Raw genomic sequence first — 22,833 nt, forward strand, 5'->3', positions numbered from 1 at the left:
TCCCTAATCCCCTCTAATCGGCTAACTCTATCTCCCTCTCAAATTCCTAAAATCTCTCCCCTTATCCCTCCTTAATCCATGCGTTTGACTGATTCAAACTCTCTCCCACAGAGTTCCATTCGGCTACAACTCTTTCCTGCTCAAAGCATAAAAATTAACATCACCTTTTCCATCACAGAGAATCGAACCCAGGTCTTCCCCCAACCACTTACACGCCACCTTTTTAGCTCCCTAGTGGCGTCACTTAGCCACTTTACCAGAGGCACTTTTGTGATACATTTTACCCACAATTTTTAATAAAGCCACCTATCTAAATCCCCTAACTCTTAAGTCTAAAATTCAAAAATTCTACGGGGTTTTGGCCAACACATGGGCCTTCCATAAGCCCATTTGCACCCTCCAATTATGAAGTTCACAACCAAATACCAAATTTTAAAAACTTTACCAAAATCTAAAAAATCACGAAAAACCCGAAAATTAGGATGTTACATCGTATCCTTTTCCAACGTCGAACTCGGGTAAGGGGTGTTACATTATACAAATTGGACCATAAATCATTCTAGGCCAACACATTTTGCCACATTAACAATGACATAATAAATCAAAGACAAAGACCCTATACATGCCATAAACTTAAAATACTTGTGTTCACTTATACCTAAATGATAGCTTGATAGTGTGATGGCATCTCCGATGGTCTCCAACCCGAGCTAGCTAAGTTAACCTATAAGAGATGGGAAAGGAAAGGGGGAGTAAGCTTAAAGCTTAGTAAGTTCATATGAAAATAATGAGCAATTCATGCTAGTTATATACTATGCTTGACAATATAACCACAAGTTAATATAAAAATAGCTATAAATCTTGAGGTTGTAATATAACCTATTCACATGTTTACTCTCTTTTGATTTATCAAAATAATTTAACATTACTCGACTTTCAGTCTAGCAGCCATAATTTCCCCATTGTAGGATGTTTTATAATTAGCAAATCATTTTAAACATTTTAGTAAAAGTACACGTTACTTATGTATATTCATGTTTTCATGCATATAGCTTAACATATTTCAAATTGTAATAACTCTTTCTTTCCATACTTTCTTAACCATTTTAATAGGTAATTAGGTCAATATTTCCTTTCACACATAACCGATAAATCACAATTCAAATGAACAATAATTACTGTCTCACCAATCAATTGGGCCTCTAAGGCCTAACATATAGTCATCGATCGTGTTTCCATGCATTTATACATCATGACCATAAATCAACAATCGTAGGGCTATCTCAAAGCCACTTTCATAGTGATCATAAGTCATAATAACATAAAGTCAATACTTAAAAACTTTACGTACATACCTGTACCATCTCGTAACATAATCACTTACTTTCTCATCTTTGGCATATCTGTTGAACACTTGGAATACTAAATGGATAGACGGAAATTCCTTGCACGTAAGTGCCATATATATAGCTAAAGCTACTTCATATCTCATATCACATAAATTCTCACTCTCGAGCAAATCTCGGGCCTACTCACACAAGTTGACAGTCAAGACGTAACTACGCAGTGCTGCTCACACAAGCTGTCAGGTATTCGCAACACATGCTGGACTACCTAGCCATTGGTAGACGTACGAGACCAGCACCCGGATCACATCATCACACATATATCACAAATATCCTTAGTGACATGTCACTCATATCCTATTCTATTCCTAAGGTTCAAACGGGATTTTACTCACTTATCCGAACTTCGTCAAATACAACCATAGAATCAATCATTTATTTCATACATCACCAAAGCATTTAGAATATTTAAAATACAAACATAGCATAGAATTTTTTACATACGAACTTATCTCAACACCAAAAATGGCAAAGAGGGACCTAACCGTTAATTACTCGTTTTCCCTCGTTCTAGGCTCGAATCTCGTTTTATTTGATCTATAAAATCATATTTAGCTTATTTTTTAGTCCCATTATTCATTGTGGCCCAAAAATCATACTATGGGAAAATTACTTTTTACCCTTAAACTTTGTCATAATTATATTTTTGTCCCTAGGCTCGTAAAATAAAATTTATTCAATTTTTTTAACATACAAGCCTAGCCGAATCATTTTCATAACTATATCAACCCAAAATTTCCATTAAAATACACTTTTACTACATATTTTATAACTTTTACAATTTAGTCCTTTTGAACGATTTCACCAAAAATCACTTAGTAAAAGTCGTTTCTCTAACCATAAACATGCATAATCTACCATTAAACACCAAAATACACAAATTTCTAACATGGTTCAAAACCTAGACCTTCATCATATCTCAAATTAATGGTAGAAATAGTTAGATCGTGTTACAATGATTTCAAAAACATGAAAATCATTGAAGACGAGGCTAGAATAGACTTACAATCGAGCTTGAAAGCTTGAAAAACCCTGGCCATGGCTTCTTCTTGCAAATTTCGGCCAAGGAGGGAGATGGACAAACTTTTGGACTTTTATTTTTGTTTTTAATTCATTTTAATAACTAAATGACCAAAATGCCCTTAATGAAAAATTTTGGAAACATGTCTAACCATATCCATTTTTGTCCACCAACTTAACCAACGGTCTAATTACCATACAAGGACCTCCAATTTAAAATTTCATAACAATTGGACACCTCTAGCATGTAGAACTCAACTTTTGTACTTTTTACGATTTAGTCCTTTTGACAAAATTGACTGCCCAAACTTCAAAATTTTCAAACGAAATTTTCATAAAATCATTTTGTGAAATCATAGACCATAAAAATATAATAAAAATAAATTTTCTTACGTCGAATTTGTGGTCTTGAAACCACTATTTAAACTAGACCCTAAATCGGGATGTTACACGTGTGCTTAGGCCGTGTGGCAAATTAAATTCCAAAAATCAGGTGCAACCTTCACACAGCCTGGGCACACGCCCATGTCCTGAGGCTGTGTCCTTCACACGGCTGAGACACACGGCCGTGTCTCTGCCCGTGTGTTTACTACTGGGCATTCTGTTTTACCTAATTAGGGTCAGGGGACACACGGCCAGATCACATGCCCACAGGACAGACCCTGTGCTACACATAGTCTAGACACATGCCCGTGTGTCTACCCGCGTAGAAAGTTTTGAGGCTATTTTCCAAGCCTTTTGTCACCCTGAATAACACATGCACACGTACACATCTCAATGGCATCCTCAATGGCATAAATGGGCACTTACACATTCATAAGCACGGCTCATGCATAACAACTTCTTATCAATTTATACTTACTTAAGACTCCATATTTTATTTAGACCAAGCTTACCAAATCACATGCAATATGTAACATCAATTTACTTCCATTTTATACATTCATGCCTTAGTTGTTAATATGCCATTTACTCACAATTTCATTATCAAACATCCATGATCATATTCACAATTCATCCATGCCAAATGAATTTAACCATATCATGAGTGACCTTAGCACATGAATGTATATAAATAGGATTACATCTCCATAATTAATATGAGCCATATCTCATGGCCATATACAAAATAAATCATCAAATCATTATAAGCCAACACATTTGGCTAAACCAATATGACATTTAATAAAAAGACCAAGTCCCTATACATGCCGTACTCAAAATGTTGAGACTAACTATACCCAAATGTCCAATTGATAGTGTGATCAAATCTCCAACGTCCATTGATCTTCGAGCTAGCTTGGCGATACTATAAGAAAATGGAAAAGAGAGGGGACTAAGCATAAAGCTTAGTAAGTTTGCATGTAAACAATTAACAACATTAAACATGCATTATTATACACATAACATAATAATATTTATTACAATGTCATCAAGTATCATAGGTACATTTTAAGTCATATCATTTGCATAATATGTAATAAAACTCATGATCATAATTCATTCATTCACTTCTTAACAAGGTCTCATCGATTCATAATCTTAAAATTTATGAGCCTTGTGTACATACCTGTACCCTTTCAACATGATCATACCTTATCATCTCTTCGACATAATCTTTGGATTACCCGTTGAACTACTTGGAATACTAAAAGATACCGGGGGGAAATCTCATACACCTAGTAAGATGCCAATGCCATATCCCAGATATGGTCTTACATGGGATAACATATTGATGCTGATAACCTAGCTATGGTCTTACACGATATCTCATATCGATTCTATGTCCCAAACATGGTCTTACACGAAATCACATACCGATGCCAATGCCATATCCCAGATATGGTCTTACATGGGCTCACTTATATCGATGCCAATGCCATGTCCCAGACATGGTCTTACATAGGATCACACATAACCCTAATGTCATGACATTTGTATCCTAACTATTCCTAAGGTTCAATCGGGATTTCAAAGCACTAAATCTTTGTCAGATTGTCATCGAGCCATCAATAACCAAATTGATAAAGACAAATATACATTTCATGCACTATAAAAACAATAGATACATAATAACATAATATTGAATTATTTTCACACGTACTTACCTTAGTACCAAAATATGGTTAACTATTCGATTTAGTCCACAATCTTGTTATTTCCTCGGTTTAGGTCTGGACTCCGTTTTTCTTGATCTATAATAGCAAATTTCACTTACTTAATTATCACATTGTTCAAAACAGTCCATAAATCTTACTTTGGAAAAATTATAATTTTACCCTTAAACTTTCACATTTTACAAATTAGTCCCTAGGTTCGTTAAATGAAATACACTCATTTTCTTTGTTACCCAAACCTAGCCGAACCTAACACATACTCATATCAACCCACATTTCTCATTAAAACATACATCTTACTACTCATTTTGCATCTTTTACAAATAGGTCCTTTTCATGCATTTCCATCAAAAATCACTTAGTAACAGATGTTAAATACACATCAAACTTTCATAATCTACCATGAAACATCAAAATACATGCATGTCATACATGGGTCAAATTTCAAACATGAACCTTACTTCAAAATATGGCTAGAAATAGGTAAATCGAGTTACGATGGTTTCAAAAATGTAAAGAGCATTAAAAACAGGCTAGGATGCACTTACTATTGAGCTTGAAAGTTAAAGAAACCCTAGCTATGGAACCCTTAGAAATTTCGGCACACATGAAGAAGATTGACACCAATTTTTGACTTATTTTCTTTTTTTATTCTTTTATTAACCAAATGACAAAAATGTCTTTAATGCTTTTCTTTCAAATTTTTCCTATTTATGCTCATTTTTGTCCATAAAAATAAAAATTGAGCAAATTGCTATTTAAGGACCTCTAAGTAATAATTCATGGCAATCTCATGCTTAAAGCTTCTAGAACTCACATTTTACAGCTTTTGCAATTTAGTCTTAAATGTCAAATTGGACACTTTATTAATAAAATTTTTTCATGAAATTTTCTCACAAGCATGAAATCATATCATAAAACTTATAATAATCATAAAATAATTATTTCTACTTCAGATTTGTGGTCTCAAAATTACTATTCTGACTAGACCCTAATTTGAGATGTTACAATTCGAGCCATCTTCGTTGCCGTAAGCTCAAGTCCTTCTAAGTCATCAAATACTTTAAACTCTTATGGTCAGTAAAGACGTGACATCTCTCACCATATAAGTGATGTCTCAAAATTTTCAAGGAAAACACAATGGCAACCAACTCTAAATCATGCGTCAAGTAGTTTTTTTTCGTGCGGTTTCAACTCTCAAGGCATAAGCTATCACTTTGCCCTCTTGCATCAACACACCTCCTAATCCATTCAATAATGCATCACTATAAATTACAAAATCTTTCCCTGATTCAGATTGTACTAAAATCGGTGCCTTAGTCAATAATGCTTTCAACTTCTCAAAACTTTTTTGACATTTCTCGGACCACTCGAACTTAACATCCTTTTGCAACAATCTCGTTATAGGGGTAGCAATCATAAAAAATCCTTTAACAAACCGTCTGTAATAACCGACTAGTCCCAAAAAACTTCTAACCTCAGATACATTCTTTGGTGGTTTCCATTCAACAGTAACAGAAATCTTACTCGGATCAATTCGAATACCATCATCTGAAACAATGTGTCTCAAAAATCTGACTTCTCGAAGCCAAAATTCACTTTACTAAACTTAACATACAACTGTTTTTCTCTCAAAATCTACAAAACAGTTCTCAAATGCTCTGCATGCTCTGTCTTATCTCGAGAATATACCAAAATGTCATCAATAAACACAACCACAAACTTGTCCAAATACGGTCGAAAAATTCTATTCATTAAGTCCATAAAAACTGCAGGAGCATTTGTTAGTTCAAAAGGCATAACAAGAAATTCATAGTGCCCATACCTTGTTCTAAAAGCAGTCTTCAGCACATTCAACTCTTTAACTCGCAACTGGTAGTATCCGGATCTCAAATCTATTTTTGAAAACACTGTTGCCCCTTTCAGCTAATCAAACAAGCCATCAATTCTCGGCAAGGGATACCTGTTCTTTACAGTCACTTTATTAAGCTGTCGATAATTGATGCAAAGTCTCATAGATTCGTCTTCTTATTCTTTACAAATAATACCGATGCACCTTAGGGAGAATAACTCGATCTCGCAAAACCCTTATCTGTTAGTTCTTGCAACTGAGTTTTCAACTTCTCCAATTAGGTCGGGGTCGTCCTATACGGAGCTATCGATATCGGTGTAGTCCTAGGGACCAAATCAATACTAAACTCAACTTCTCTAATCGGAGACAGACCTGACAATTCTTCCGGGAACATATCCGAATATTCACACACTACTGGCACTGATTCAATTTTCAATTCAGATTCTTTTGTATTCAACACATAGGCAAGATAGGCTTCACAACCTTTTCTTATACATTTCTAAGCAAACATTGAAGAAATCACAATTGGCAATCTATTTAACTCATCTGATTCAACTTAAAGAATTTCACCATTTTCACATCTCAATTCAATGACCTTCTGTCTACAATTTACTATAGCATCATGTATAGTCAACCAATCTATACCCAATATAACATCAAATTTATCAAACGGCAACATCAAGTCAGCTGAAAAACAGTGACCTCTAATTATCAAAGGACATTTCTCACATACTTTATCAACTAATACATGCTTGCCTAAAGGGTTTGACATCTTAATTATAAATTCTGTAGACTCAACAAGCATATTCTTACTAATTACCACCTTCATGCATACATATGAATGGGTAGATCCCCGAGTCAATCAAAGCAATAACAATAGTATCATAAAGAGAAAAAGTACCTGTGATAACATCGGGAGAAGATGCGTCCTCACGAGCACGAATGGCAAAAGCTCTAACCGGTGCTCTAGCGTCGGATCTTCCTGCTAAATCCTTCGTCACATTTTTGCTACTAGTTCCATTCCCGATATTTTTTGGGGGTCTCCCTCTATAAGAAGTATTACTTAGCCTTGTACTCTGAAACTTTTCTTTTACAGTCATCTCAAAGTAATCTTTAATGAAATGATCTTGGGAACCACACTTGAAACAAGCGCGGTCATTCATTTGGCACTTGCCGGGGTGACATCTACCATAATGTGGGCATCCAGATTTATTGGGTCGATTATCAACGCTCGCAATAAAAGTAGTCTAAGCTTTATAACCCGAATACTGATTTCCACGGTTTCTATTTGAGAACCCAACTAAAGCATGAGAACGGGAATGCATCTCTCTAGATTTCTTAAACTGAGATTGGAACGACTTACCCATCGGCCTCTTTTTTGCATCTCTAGCCTCAGACTCGGCTTTTCTCTTTTCCTTAGTTAGTTTCTCTGTTTTACAAACCTGTTCAACGAGCACAAAAAATTCTTTCAGCTCAAGAATACTCACTAACAATCTGATGTCTTCAAACCTTTTACACATAATAGCTTTGGAGGAGACACACTCTCTAGCATACTTGCTGAGCCGAACAAACTCTTTTTCATCTTTAGCGACTAAATGCAGCCCTATTTCAGCTCAAGAAATTCTTTACGCTTCTAATTGATGAATCGCTCACTGATATACTTCTTTCGGAACTCCTCCTGAAAGAATTTCCATGTAACCCTCTCTTTCGGAACCACAGATACTAATGTTTTCCACCAGTGATATGTCGTGTCTTTTAATAAAGAGATAGCACATTTCAAGCATTCATCGGGTGTACAAGATAACTCATCAAATACTCTAATAGAATTCTCAAGCCAAAATTTTACTTTTTGGGGATCATTATCGGCATTTGCTCTAAATTCTTTAGCTCTTGTTTTTTGATCTTATCAACCAGGGTTCTATTCAATCTCATAAAGTTCATACCTTGATGCACTATGGGGACAGGTTGAGGATTAAGAGGGGTGGAGCATGTTGTTGTTGAACGGCCAGGTATGTTCGAACGAACCCTAAGAACCACTCGTTCATCATCTGGAAGAAGGCTTCTCGAACCTCTTCCCCTGACTCACAGTTACGGGTCTACTCTCAATTGGTAGTGTCCCTTAGGCGAGAGCCGACGCATTATTTTCTACATCATCTGCTATAGCTCGATCGGAATCCATTATTATATGAAAACACATTTTAAAATTGTCAAGAGTCGTCACACTATCACGATTCATCTATGGCATATATAGGTAGACTCGTACACGCTCTATGTTAGTCCGAGAATTGACTAAACCATAGCTCTAATACCACTAAACATAACACCCCTTACCCGAATCCAACGCCGAAACAGGGTATGAGGCATTACCGAATTTAAACTCAAACAAACATTCAAAACCGAGACATAAATTTTCATCCAAATTTAAAAATTTTTATTTATAATCATATCGTCCTTAAAACGAGCTTATAAGGTCCAAAACATGCATTGGAGATAGTTCGAAACTAAACCAAGAACTTTAGAAAATTCTTCAACACTTAGAAAATTTATCATCAAAACAAAGTCACACGCCCGTGTGGCTTGGAACACGCCCGTGTGGCTTGGAACACGCCCGTGTCGGTAGGCTGTGTGGTCACATACGCCCGTGTCCCTAGCTCGTGTAACTTTTTATTTCTGACGTCATGCACCAAAGGAAATCACACGGCCAAGTTTCACGCCCATGTGCTAGGCTATGTTGCGAATTCAATTTTTGAAATTTTTCATAAAATAGGTGCAGACTTCACACGACCTAGACACACACCAATATCCCTAAGCCGTGTCCATCACATGGCTGTGTCTCTGCCCGTGTGTCCAAAAATAAGGCTATTTACCTAGCCATTTCGCCACCCTTGCACCAACCTATACAACACTAAGCAACACCAAACCAAACATATACAAACAACCAAATCAACCACAAACAAGATATCAATACATTATTTACATGTATCATTTACACATACTAACATCTATCATGAATAAACATCACATATTTTCATTTTCCATTTATGCCCATTTCATCTTCATGATAAGCATCATCGCATAGACATACCAATGACCAACAAAATTAATATTATTCAACTTCCAGAGACCATATACAAAATGAATCATTAACCATTACAATGCCAACACATTTGGCTAAACCAATATGATACGTAACAAAACGAGCAAGTCCCTACACATGCCATACTCAAAATATTGAAACTAAGTATACCCAAAACAATTGTTTGATAGTGTGAATCGAGCTCCGACGTTCCTCAATCCCCAAGCTAGCTTGGCGACACTATAAAGAATGGAAAAAAAAAGGGAGTAAACTTTAAAGCTTAGTAAGTTTTACTCCTTTAAAGCTTAGTAAGTTTGCATGCAAATAATAAGCAACATAAATCATTCATTAATCATATGACTATTCAATATAAGTTAACATAAATATTATCATGTATCTTAGGCGTAACTTACTCATTAGCATTCTTACTAGGGCTCATCTCATACCAAAGTTCATACGTATGGGTTTTACATACATACCTGTACCAACTCGTAACATGCTCACATACTTTATCATCTTTGACTTACTCTTCAGATTTACCCATTCAACACTTGGAATACTATCAGACACAGAAGATCTTACACATAAGTGCTACATATTTAGCCAATGCTATCTAATATCTCATAACACATGGGCTCACACACGAGTTAAATAAGGGCTTGCTCACACAAGTTGTCAGTCAAGACGTAACTACACAGGTTACTTACACAAGCTGTAAGGTATCTACAACACATGCCAGACTATCCAGCCACCGGTAAGACGTACATGACCAGTACTTGAATTCACATAGATCACATAACACATGATTTCCTAGTGACATATCACTTGTATCCTAAACTATTCCTAAGGTTCAACCGGGATTTTCTCATTATTGAAACTTCGTTGAATATTTCCATAGAAAAAATTGTACAATTTATGCAATATTAAGCATTAAATACATAATATAACATTACGTTATTTACACACAAACTTACCACAGTACACAATAGTAGAAAATGGCCCTAATCGTTAATAGTCTTGTTTTTCCCCCGATTGAGGTCTAAACTTCATTTTTCTTGATCTATAATAGTAAATTTAACTTATTTAATTATCATATTACTCAATCCTATCCAAAAATCAACTTATAGAAAAATTACATTTTAGTCCTTAGGCTCATAAAATGAAATGTATCCATTTTCTTTGTTATCCACGCCTAGCCAAACCTAAGCCATGCTTATAATAGACCACATTTTTCATCAAATCACATTTCTACTACCCATTTTCACAACTTTTACAAATAAGTCCTTTTATGTATTTTCACTAAAAATCACTTAGTAAAGTTGTTTATCACACCTTAAACATACAATATCTTCCATCAAACGTCAAAATACATGCATTTCACACATGGGTAAATTTTTAAACATGAACCCTACTTCAACATAATAGTAGAAATAGGTAAATCGGGTTACGAGGACTTCAAAAATGTAAAAAGTATTAAAAAAGGGGCTAAGATGTACTTACAATCAAGTTTGAAAGTTGAAGAAACCTTAGCTGTGGCCCTTTGTAAAATTCGGCTAAGGTGAAGAAGATGGACACCAATTTTGACTTTATTTTCCCTTTTTATTCTTTTATTTACCTAATGACCAAAATACCCTTAATGCATAATTTTAAAATTTTACCTATTCATATCCATTTTTGTCCACTAACTTATCCAATGGTCTAATTACCAATTAAGAACCTCTAATTTAAAATCTCATAGCAATTGGACACCTTTAACAAGTAGAACTCAACTTTTGTACCCTTTTACGATTTAGCCCTTTTAACTAAATTGAGTGCCCAAACGTCAAAATTTTCGAACGAGATTTTCACAGAATAGTTCTATAAAACTATAGACCATAAAAATATAATAAAAATATATTTTTTTCTACGTCAAATTTGTGGTCCTGAAACCACTTTTCTAACTAGCCCCAAAATTAGACTGTTACAACCAAGGCACTGGGATCAGATAATTTTTTAGCGTTATCTTTTCAGAAATTCTAGCATATCATTGGATGAGACGTTAGCACGTATTGTTTAGGTGTGCTTAATTAAGGTATGTCGATGGAACCAATTAATGTTACAAATATTGTTTTGATTCCAAAGATACTTCACCCTATTGATTTTAAGTATTTTCGGCCTATTAGCCTTTGTACTGTTATGTTTAAAATTATTTCTAAGGCTATTGCAAATCGGCTCCAAAAAGTTTTGCATCTTTTCATAGATAAAGCACAAAGGACGTTTGTACCGAGTTGTTTGGTTACAGACAATGCCATGCTTGCCTATGAAATTCTACATACTTTTAAAAATAAGAGGATGGGACATAATGGTTATTTGGCTCTCAGATTGGATAAGAGTAAGACATATGATTGTGTAGAGTGGAGTTTTTTGCGATCTATTATGATGAAGCTTTGTTTTGAGGTTAAAATGATTAATCTGATCATGTGATGCATATCTACCACGTCTTACAAGGTTGTTATGAATAGGGAAGAGGGAGAGATTTTCTATCCATCGAGAAGACTGCGTCAAGAGGACCGATTGAGCCCTTACTTATTTCTATTTTGTAATGAAGGCTTGTCAGCCCTTATGCGTTTGGAAAATGAGGATGGATTACTAAAAGGGGCTAAGATTAGTCGTAGCAGCCTACAAATTACTCATTTGATGTTTGCTAATAACTACCTTCTATTTGGTGAGGCAAGTGTTAAGGGTGCAAGTGTGCTTAAAGATATTCTCAAAGAGCATGACAGTTGTACAAGGCAATGCATTAATTTTAACAAGTCCATCAATTTTTACAATGCAAATACGAGTGAGCAAGATAGACTTTCAATGGAGAGCATATTCGGGGTTTGAAGTTCTAATAATCTTGAGAACTACTCGGGGCTTCCAAGTATGGTGGGTAAGGTAAAACAATGAGCTTTTCAAATACTTAAGGATCGAATGAAGCAAAAATTTGATAGTTGGGGTGCAATATTTCTTTTGCAGGGAGGAAAAGGAGTTTTTATTAAAACTGCGCTGCAATCAATACCGACGTACTCTATGTCCTATTTTTTTCTACTAAAATCGCTTTGCTTGGAAATGAAAAATCTTATGGGAAGTTTTGGTGGTAGAAAAGATATGGCAAATGGGGACTTCATTGGTGTGATTGGGGTTCGATGTGCAAATTAAAGGAGAATGTGGTCTTGGTTTTAGGAGTCTTACCAAGTTTAATTTAGCGTTGTTAGCGAAGCAAGGTTGGCGTTTAATTCTTTAGCCAAATTCCTTGTTAGCTAGAACGTTAAAATCTAAATATTATCCATCCATAGATTTTATTAATTCATGTTTAGGTAATTTACCTTCCTATACTTAGCAAAGCGTGTGGGCTGCAAATGGGCTCTTTCATGAAGGTCTTTGCTAGAGAGTCGGTACGGGGACTTCCATCTCAATCTTGAATGATGCATGGATGCCCAAGGTTGATAACTACGAAATCTTGGATGGTGTGAAAAATCCAAATGCAAGCCTTGTTGTAGATTTGATTGATTTTAATTCTACGAGTTGGAAAATGAGAGCGATTCATAATACCTTTAATGAGAGGGATGCTGCAAACATTCTCAAAATTCCCTTATCACAGTTTAATTCTCGAAATAGTAGACCGATAGAGATGCCCGAAAGATGGGTACATAAAAGTAAACTTTGATGATGAATTTCGAAAGCAGGAAGAAATATCATGTTCTGGAATATTATTAAGAAATTCAAGAAGAAGAGCTATAGCATCAAAAATCACCTTGACTGAGAGGATTCTTTCGCCTTTTGCGGCGGAAACAGTGGCTTGTGTGTTGGCATTGAGGATGTGCTTAGATTTAAATTTACAAAAGCTGGAGGTTGAAGGAGATTCCCTAACAGTGATAAAGAAAGCAACCAAAGATGAAACAGATTCCTCTAATATCGGCCTATATTGAATATGTGAAGAGGTTAAGTAAGGTTTTTCAAAGTTGTACCTTTATGCATGTGAACAGATCGGCCAATGAAGTGGGGCACCAGTTAGCCAGCGAAGGTCTTTGGCAAAAACAATAGGTGTTTTTGAGGTATGGGATCCCAAAGGTTGCGGCAATACTGGTTGAGAGAAACCGTAGCTTACTGGAAGCTCCAGATTGAAACGTGCTCGAAGATGAAGGAATGGGAAGTAGCAAAAGTTTTGTCCATTGCATTCTTAAAGAAGATGAACAGTTTCCCCTAATTTTGTTGCTTCAATCGAAATGGTGTTGGAAAATCCTAGAATCTTTAATTTTTTATGCTTTGTGAAGCGTCTCTAGAAAGATTAGCTGAGCTTATTGTTTCAAAATTTGGGAATCCATTGGCCTGTTTGTTGCCGTGAATGTGTTAATAATTTGGATAACCCAAAGGACTTGTCTTGTGTTTGCTTTTATAAATCCAATATATATTTTGAAAAAAAAAATGAAAAGGACATTTATAGGTTAATTGAGCCCTGAGAAGTCCAAAGCCAACGAAGTAGTGAGTGACACCTTGGAAAAGACCCACGATGCTTTTCAATGCCCCAAGATCATCTCTCTCTCTTTTCCCTTTCCACCACTTTCTATTGTTCTTATCCAATTACTCACTGGATGAGCTGTTCTTAACTTCCATCACTTTGATCTTCAATCAACAAGACTAAAAAAATTAATGGTTGAAATCGGTAATAAATTTTTATAAATTTTATTTAATTAATATAGAAATAAGTTGAATATATATTACATATTTTAACCTGTTGGATCCAATTGTGATAACATTGGCTTTTCTTTGAGGATTAGTATGATTTTGAGAAAAAATATCTTAAAATACAAAGAATTTTAAACTAATGGAAAGCAAACAAATCTCATATGAGGAAACTTCCAAAATCAAACGTAGACATCCAGTTGTCCTTATCCACTTATCTCCAATCTCCATCTCTTTGTCAGTCTCCTAATCATTAAAGAAAGCTTTAGACGCGTTTTCCCTCTTCGTCCTATCTAATATCTATATATATATCCACTCTCAATCTACACTTGAAATACTTTGAAAACAATCTTTTCCTTTGTAGTTTGGGATATTTATAAGGTTGTGACTGATGCAAGGGATGAAAGAGCAGTCATCCAAGTGTGAATCTCTCAAGGATTCTTCTTCTTGGTGTTCCTCTAAGATTCTTCTTCTTGGTGTTCCTCTAAGCAAGCAAGGCGTCATCTCAATGCAGTTAACTCCGAGGGTTTCAAGGCTGCCAACATCGATAGATTGAAACAGGCCGAAGAGTCTCTCAGAACTGTCATGTACTTGAGTTGCTGGGGTCTTAACTAACCAAAATCTTTACCCTCAGGTTGTTAAAATTCTTACATGTACATAGCTTGTTTATAAGGAAATATAAATATATGCAGTGTGAGGATTTTAGAGCCCTACTGTCAATCTTTCTCCCCTGACAAGTAATGTAATCAGTTCATGATTTCTATCTTTAATTTCGATTTTTAGGGGTTAAATTAGCACTAATGAACCCGACATTTGACCTAATTAAAAATGTTTCTGAAGATTAGTATTACACCTCATGCCTGACGTACCATGCTTATCCTTTCTCTTGCAATAATGTTGACATGACTTAACAAAAAATTAATCCACTCACATGGTAAGAACTTCTTATTTAGTTTGAATTCTAAACGAGGGAAATGAAGGAATGCATTTTGTTGTGGGAAATGTAGCGATCCATTCTCTTATAAAAAGCTTATGGATTATGTTCATTTTACCTCAACATAATTTTAGTTTAGCAATATTTTTAAAAGAGTTTTAAAAATATTTTGAAAAATACTTTTGAAAATTTTAATTTAAGATTTAAATATTTAGTATTATTGTCAAAAAGTACTTTTAAGAAATAAAATATCTATTTTAGACATGATGTTATAAAGTAATAAATTTGTATTTAAATAATGTTCAAATTAATTAATATTATGATATCTTAGTAAGAATATAAAAATAATTTATTATAATTTGTTAATATTTTAATATATAAAATATAAATTTTAAATATTTTTAAAAAATTTAATCTTAATTATTCATAAAATTTAATTGAATATATAAACTATATTTTAAATAATAAAATATAACCAATAAAAATTAAAATATAATATTATATATAATAAATTTTAATAGGAAAATAATTATATACAAAATACAAACATTATATAAAATATATTATAAAGGTTAAAACTATCATTTGATCTAAAAGCACTTTTGTCAATAGCAAAAGTTTAAAAAATTGCTTTTACTTTTAAGTTCAAAATACTTTTAAAAACACTTTTGACTCTACAAATTATTTATTTAGCATTGCTTCTTGTTTGAAAAGTATTTTTATCCCAAAACACTTTTAAAAAGTAAGGTTAAACAAAGCCTTAATTTTATGCCAACAATTCAATTTAATTTGCTCAAGGTTTGATTGTTTGTTTTGTATCCAATTTTAGATAAGAAATTTCTTTCTTATTTGTCTCCGTTTGAATGAAATTTTTATTTTGTATAATTTGAAATTTAATTTCTATATTTTAAAAGTTAAAATTTTATTTTTTATTTTTTTAATTTAAAATTTTTACTCTAATCATTATTGTTATTAATAATTTTGTAAATATTTGTTAATTTAACATATTTAATTTTTGTCCATCATATCAGAGACTATTTGAAATTTTGAGTTACTGAATTTTTAAATAAAGAAAAAATAAGACTTCATTTTAAACAAAGTCTCATTCAAGCCTAATTTTAACTTGGTCAATGGTAACTTACTCTCTCTTTTCCTGTCTGGCCTAATTGCTTAAGATTTAAGAGGACCAGACGAAGCCAATAATTCAATTTCCGCGCTATTCTCACTAATTATTTCTGTTATTACATTCTTAATTAACTTTCAACCACAAATATAATTATTTTAATCAATCCTTCTAATTTAAACAAAACCGTTTATAAGTAGAGCCAAAATTGCTATTTTAAAATCAAAGTTATAATGAATTTTCTTCCATAATTAAAAAAAAAAAACTAGAAATGGTATTGTTGACATTTCTCTTTCCTGTTGAATAAATAGAACACAAAAAAGGGCGTCAATCTTTTAATTAATTAATTGTAAGTACACCAAAATTACTTGGATTTGTTAATCACTAAAAAAATATATTAAACAACCATTGATAAAAGCTTAATTATCCATTAAATTTTGAACCTTTTTTTTTTTTAATGATCTTTTGAGTTGCAGGAAATGAAAATCCTTAAAGGTCCTCCTTTATCTTACACAACATGTACATGGCATGCTTATCCATTATCTTACAAAAAGCGAATGAACTGTGGTCATTTGACAAGTTGAAGCCCAACTCACTTTTAGCCCGTTTTTAATATCCCATAACCCATGTTTGTAAAGACTACACCAACAAGCCGATTTAATTTGCCTGTATTCTCCTCATCTCCATCTCCACCACATAAACTCCATAACGATCCAAATTCAACCTAATTCTCTTCTAGTGATCTTCTTTTGATCGAAACAGAAAGTATGATTTTACACTTACCTTGTACAACTCTTTATCAAACACCATTACTATCCAATCCTAGATATCCTCAAAAACTAGCTAAAACCCAAACCAGTTTTTCACCAGCCAACAAGTTGTCCATTGCAAGAAAGCTTGTAATAAGAGGATGCAGCAATAGCCAAGGTGGTGAAGGAGAAAAGAAGACAGAAAGAAGAAGTTTCCTATCTCTAGAAGAGGCTGGTTTGGTTGAAATATCTGGTTTAAGCTCTCATGAAAAGTTCCTATGTCGATTAACGGTAAACCTCTCCTTAATATTCCATGGAAATGTGAAATCTAATATCTGAATGCTATTTAAGACTAAAATTAAGAAAATTGGGGGTATGGTTGCAGATATCATCATTGAATCTACTTAGAGTGATATCAGAACAGGAAGGATGTTCAATTGAAGAGATGAATGCTGGAAGAGTATGTGATTGGTTTGTGAAAGATAAACTGAAAAGAGAACAAAACATAGATTCTGCAGTTCTTCAATGGGATGAATCTGAATTTCCTTTTTAGATGGATTTAGATTATATAATTCTTATATAACTTTTTTAGCTTAACTGTGAATTTTCATTCAAATTAAAGTTTTTGGGTCATATCATAGTGGATCAAATTATTGTACGTTGTTTTAGTACCATTTGACTTTGAACTGGTATTGTTGAATTAAATTAACTTTGCTCATCAAATATATATTAATAGAGATTTTGTGTGTAAAACAAGTTCTATGATATTAATTTAATTAAATTTTATTTAAATTTATTCATATTTATAAATAATTAACCTGATTGTTATATATTATTTTATTTTTAATTTTATATAATTTTTTATTAAAATTTTAAACATAAGAAATTCACATGTTTTTGATGTCTAAATTATAATATTATATATGGGTTAAATAAGATGTATAAGTCGATTTTGAAATTTATTTAGGTCTTTAGGCCAGTTTTAAAATTATTTAGAGAAATAAGTCGATTTTGAGAAAAACCGCGTCTAGTTGGGCAAGCTTTCTATACACGTGTCAGGAAAACTCGCCTAGCTGGACGCACTTTTCCTTTAAGTTGTAATTTTTGAATTTTTTAATATAATTAATTTCTTTGATCAGATGGTTAAATGTTGGTGATTTTGTCCTTGAGTTCTAAGTTTGATTCCTCTCCCACTTATGTTTATATTGTTTATTTCATGTTGTTTTAAGCTCTCTTTTTTAATGAATGTTTTTAACATATTAGCTTCCTAAATTAAATGATTAAATAATAATCATTTCATCCTTGATACTCAATTTCAATTCCTTCTCTAAACACATTTGTAATTTTTATTTCATACTGTTTCAAGTTTTTTAACTAATAAATATATATATTTTATTTCAATTTATTGTTTTAATTAATAACTCTATTATTCATAAAATCAAATAATAAATATGTAATTATATAATAAAATATATACTTTACATATATCATTATGTTAAAAATATTTGAAATTAATAACTCCTTTATATATAATATAAACATCAACTAATTTTTGATATATTTTTCTTTATATATAATATTTATATGTCAAATATATATTTTTCTCAACATATATTGTGGGTATGGTTATTTCTAAAATTATAAAATGAAATAATTATTTCAAATATAATTATTATTTTTATATATAAAATATTTAAAATATCATTATTTTTCATCTACATTAAGAGTATGATATTTTAAATATTTTTATATGTGGAATATTTCAATTAATTATTTGAAATATCATTATGTTTATATGTGAAATATTTTAAATACACATACAAAAATATTTACTAATTTACTAAAAATAATCATATTTGTAATAATTATTTGATTTTATGAATAAAAGAGTTATTAATTAAAAGATGAATTAAAATAAAAATTGAAAAATATATTTATTAATTAAAAAATACTTGAAACACTATGAAATAAAAATTACAAAAGTGTTTAGAAAAGGGAATTAAAATTGGGTCTCAATGATGATATCATTATTATTTAACCATTTAAATAAGGAAGCTAAATGTTAAAAACATTCATTAAAAAAGCCTAAAACAACATGAAATAAAAAATATAAACGTGAGTGGGAGAGGACTTGAACTTGGGACTTAAGAATAAAACTACCAACATTTAATCATCCAACTAAAGAAATTAATTGTATTAAAAAAGTCAAAAATTGCAACTTAAAGGGAAAATGCATTCAGCTGGACGAGTTTTCTTGACACGTATATGGAAAGCTCACCCAGCTGGACACGCTTTCCAAAAAGCTTGCCTAGCTGAACGAGCTTTCCCTCAAAATCAGCCTATTTCCCTAACCGGCCTAAATAAATTTCAAATTTGGCCTATAGGTCTTATTTTCCCTTATATATATGATCATAGATATAATCTTTATGTAATATAAACTATAAAATATATAAAAGGCTTAATGGAAAATTTAGCCACTAACGTTTACATATTTTGTCAAAATGGCTGTAACACCCTTAACCCGTATCCGTCGCCGGAATAGGGTTACGAGGCATTACCGATCAACCACAACATAACTCATATAGTTATGCAATCATTATTAAAAACCTATTCATTTCAATCACTTTATCCCTTATAAGGTCCTACGAGACCTTAAAATTTGCTTAGAAGTGGTTCAGGACTAAACCGATAACATTCACAAACTTTGAGAAACTTATAAAATTTTCAAACTTCAAAAGGTCACACGCCCATGTGAACAAGCCGTTTGCCTTACACGGTTACCAGACACACCAGTGTCACAGGCCGTGTGAAAACAGGGCATACATACTGACTTGGGTCATACGGCCAACCACACGCCCGTGTGTCTAGCCCGTGTACCCTTCGAAATGGCCACACATGCCCATGTTCCAAGTTTGTGTGCCTTACACGACCATTGGAAAAGCCCATGTGTCTAGGCCATGTCCGAGACTGACTTGAATTTCTAATTATTTCCCAAAGGACACACGCCCATGTATCATGTCCGTGTGTCGAACACCGCTAAAACACACGCCCGTGTCTCTGCCCATGTAGACAAAAATAGGCCATTTGTAAAGCCAATTTACCATCCTTTTATCATGCTCACCTAGCCATCAAAATGGTACCATTTCAAATACATTTATAAGCAGCCAAAATATCCAGCTTTCATATACTCAAATCAATACCATTTGTACATTTAAATGCATACCAACTAGCATGATTCAATCCTCATTACTCACCTATTCAATCATATACCAAAGTACATATCATACTTATCAATACAACCTATTTCAATATATATTTTTACTACCATCAATTAACACAAATCTTGATTCATAAATCATCTATTTGCTATTTATTTATTAAGTCCAAATTCATGCTTTTCATAAGTAAATACTTGTCATATACCAATTGACCAAATGATCATTTTGAGCCGTCACCATTCATACCAAATTATGCCATTACACAAGGCAAATTACACATCCAACATAAGGCATATAAAATGGCCAAATACATCACCAAAACCTTTATAAAAAAGACTCAAGCCTATACATGCCAAATAAAAAACCAGACAGTATGATGCGATCTCTGTCGACTTCTAACCTGAGCGAACGTCCGAATCACTATAAAACATAGAAAAATAACACAAAGTAAGCTATAAAGCTTAGTAAGCTATAAAGCTTAGTAAGCTCTTATGGTGATAAACTCATATTATTAAATAACCATATTTTAAACAATTACTCAAAACATGATATAATTCATATGATTTCACCATTCAATCTCAAATTCATGCACATAGATGATCAAGATTTTCATGAGTTTTTTTATTCAAAACACGTATGGTTTGAATACTTCCTATCAATTCATTCATATTTTCATATGCACAAGCAATTATATATAAACTTTATTCAATTCCATATTCATCACCTTTTTTTAGCCAAGTGAATTATGTGAAATGTCATCAATTAACGGTGTTCACACACTATGTGCCATATGTGTATTTAGTTAAAACAACTATAACTCATATCTCACATATCATTCACTTCATACCTCATTATAGCCAAATAAACACATTTTGGCATGAAACATACTTATACATAAATCTATCTCATTTCATATACTTGATACACTAAGAACTTACCATATTACCTTCATTTGGTTCTCATATAAGTTCTATACTAACCTGTATCACTTAAATTCAATTGTACTTTCCTTCTGATATTAACTATGCCCGTTGAACCATTCGGAATCATTAAGGATACTTGGTAATCACATATAGCTCGTAAAATGCCATATCCCAGATATGGTCTTACATGTTATCACATATCGATGCCACTGTCCCAGATAGGGTCTTACACGAAACTGATTAACGATGCAAATGTCCAAGACATGGTCTTACACGTAATCACAATACAATGCCAATGTCCCAAACATGGTCTTACATGTAATCACATCTCGGTAACCTAATGTCATGACATTTGTATCCTATACTATTCTTAGGTTAGTACGAGACTTTCGGATGTTATAACTCTATCGATTCTTGTTCGTAATCATGACCATTCAGCATTCAATTCAATTCAATAGTAAATAAGCATTTATAACATAATTTAAGTACGTTTATTAGCATATGAACTTACCTCGTTCGCTATAACGACGAATTGGATTGACTAGTCTGAAACTTTGTTTTCCCTCGTTCTAAATCCAAATCTCGATTTTCTCAATCTATATAATAACAAAAAAATCCTTATTTAATCATTAATTCATTCAATTTAACACGATTTACACTTTTGAAAAAATTATAATTTTGCCCCTATTATTTCACATTTTTGCTATTTAGTCCTTATCACATAAAATTGCAAATTCATGCAACTAAGTACAAGCCCATGCTAGCTGAATTTTACCCATACTACTAGCAGCCCATATTTTTAGTTTATTCACACATCTAACCATGAATTTTACACTTTTCTCTATTTAATCCTCAGTTCGCATTTTTTGTCAAAAGTCACTTTATCAAACTTGTATATCTAGCTTCAAACATTAATAAACTACCATAAAACATTTAAGTAACCAAGCATTCAACAATGGCATCATTCAAAATCTATAACCATTTCGAAAACGGAGATACGGGCTAGCTAGATTACGAAGCAACGATATCAAAAACATAGAAATTATTAAAAACCGAGCAAAAACCACGCACCAATTAATCTTCAAAGCTTGGCCGAATGTAGATTCATTCATGGTTGTTTTATTCATGCATTTTTTGGTGGAGAAATGGTGAAAAGATGATGACTTTATGTTTTATTTTATTAGCTTATCATTTATTTACTTAATTACCTAATTAACCATTAAAAACATTTGTAATTACACCATATACCACTCCACTATCATCCACTAACTCACAAATGGGCTATTTTCCACATAAGGAACTTCAATTTAATGTTCTATAGCTAGTAGACACCTTTAGTGTATAGAACGTAACTTTTACGCTTTACGCGATTTAGTTCTTTTTACTGAATTAACCACTCAAATGGTAAAATTTCTTTGCGAAATTTTCACACAACAGTTCTATCATGCTGAATAGCCCGATTTTGGGTCTAGTCAAAACAGTGGTTTTCGAACCACTATTTCAGGGCCGGAGAAATTATTTTTAATGTTATTTTATTTGTTATAGCATGTTTATATGAGTGCATGAAAAATTTAGTGAGTTAATTTTAGCGTTTGTGAGCTTAATTGTGAAAAAAGACTAAATCGCATAAAGTGCAAAAGTCCTGTTTTATTAGTTAAAGGTGTAAATTGACTATGAATCATATTGTAGAGGTCTTTAAAGGAAAATAGAC

General features: G+C 32.8%; 1 protein-coding gene and 2 long non-coding RNA genes across 3 annotated transcripts; 1 reads left to right on the plus strand and 2 right to left on the minus strand.

Moving 5' to 3' along the window:
• Window positions 1–3,405: 3,405 nt before the first annotated feature.
• On the minus strand, window positions 3,406–7,445 carry LOC128294194 (uncharacterized). The gene is made up of 2 exons (XR_008284496.1): window positions 7,297–7,445; window positions 3,406–3,735 (listed from the first exon to the last, which is right to left on the minus strand). It is a non-coding gene; the product is annotated as an uncharacterized LOC128294194 (long non-coding RNA).
• A 1,935-nt stretch (window positions 7,446–9,380) lies between these two features.
• LOC108465014 (uncharacterized) lies at window positions 9,381–13,888 on the minus strand. Its single transcript, XR_001868382.2, has 3 exons — window positions 13,461–13,888; window positions 13,247–13,358; window positions 9,381–9,711 (listed from the first exon to the last, which is right to left on the minus strand). It is a non-coding gene; the product is annotated as an uncharacterized LOC108465014 (long non-coding RNA).
• Window positions 13,889–16,794: 2,906 nt separating this feature from the next.
• On the plus strand, window positions 16,795–17,737 carry LOC108465012 (uncharacterized). The gene is made up of 2 exons (XM_017765312.2): window positions 16,795–17,272; window positions 17,367–17,737. The coding sequence occupies exons 1-2, from the start codon at window positions 17,000–17,002 to the stop codon at window positions 17,532–17,534; spliced, it is 441 nt and encodes a 146-aa protein (XP_017620801.1). The 5' UTR covers window positions 16,795–16,999; the 3' UTR covers window positions 17,535–17,737.
• Window positions 17,738–22,833: the final 5,096 nt, after the last annotated feature.

This window comes from Gossypium arboreum, chromosome 6 (genome assembly GCF_025698485.1).
Source record: "Gossypium arboreum isolate Shixiya-1 chromosome 6, ASM2569848v2, whole genome shotgun sequence".
NCBI classification, from domain to species: domain Eukaryota; kingdom Viridiplantae; phylum Streptophyta; class Magnoliopsida; order Malvales; family Malvaceae; genus Gossypium; species Gossypium arboreum.

Excerpts from the sequence above, each read along its gene's own strand:
- LOC108465012 (XM_017765312.2), top strand. The coding sequence starts at position 17,000 with ATGATTTTACACTTACCTTGTACAACTCTTTATCAAACACCATTACTA. Across the intron at positions 17,273-17,366 it reads AGTTCCTATGTCGATTAACG|ATATCATCATTGAATCTACT; the intron begins GTAAACCTCTCC and ends GTATGGTTGCAG.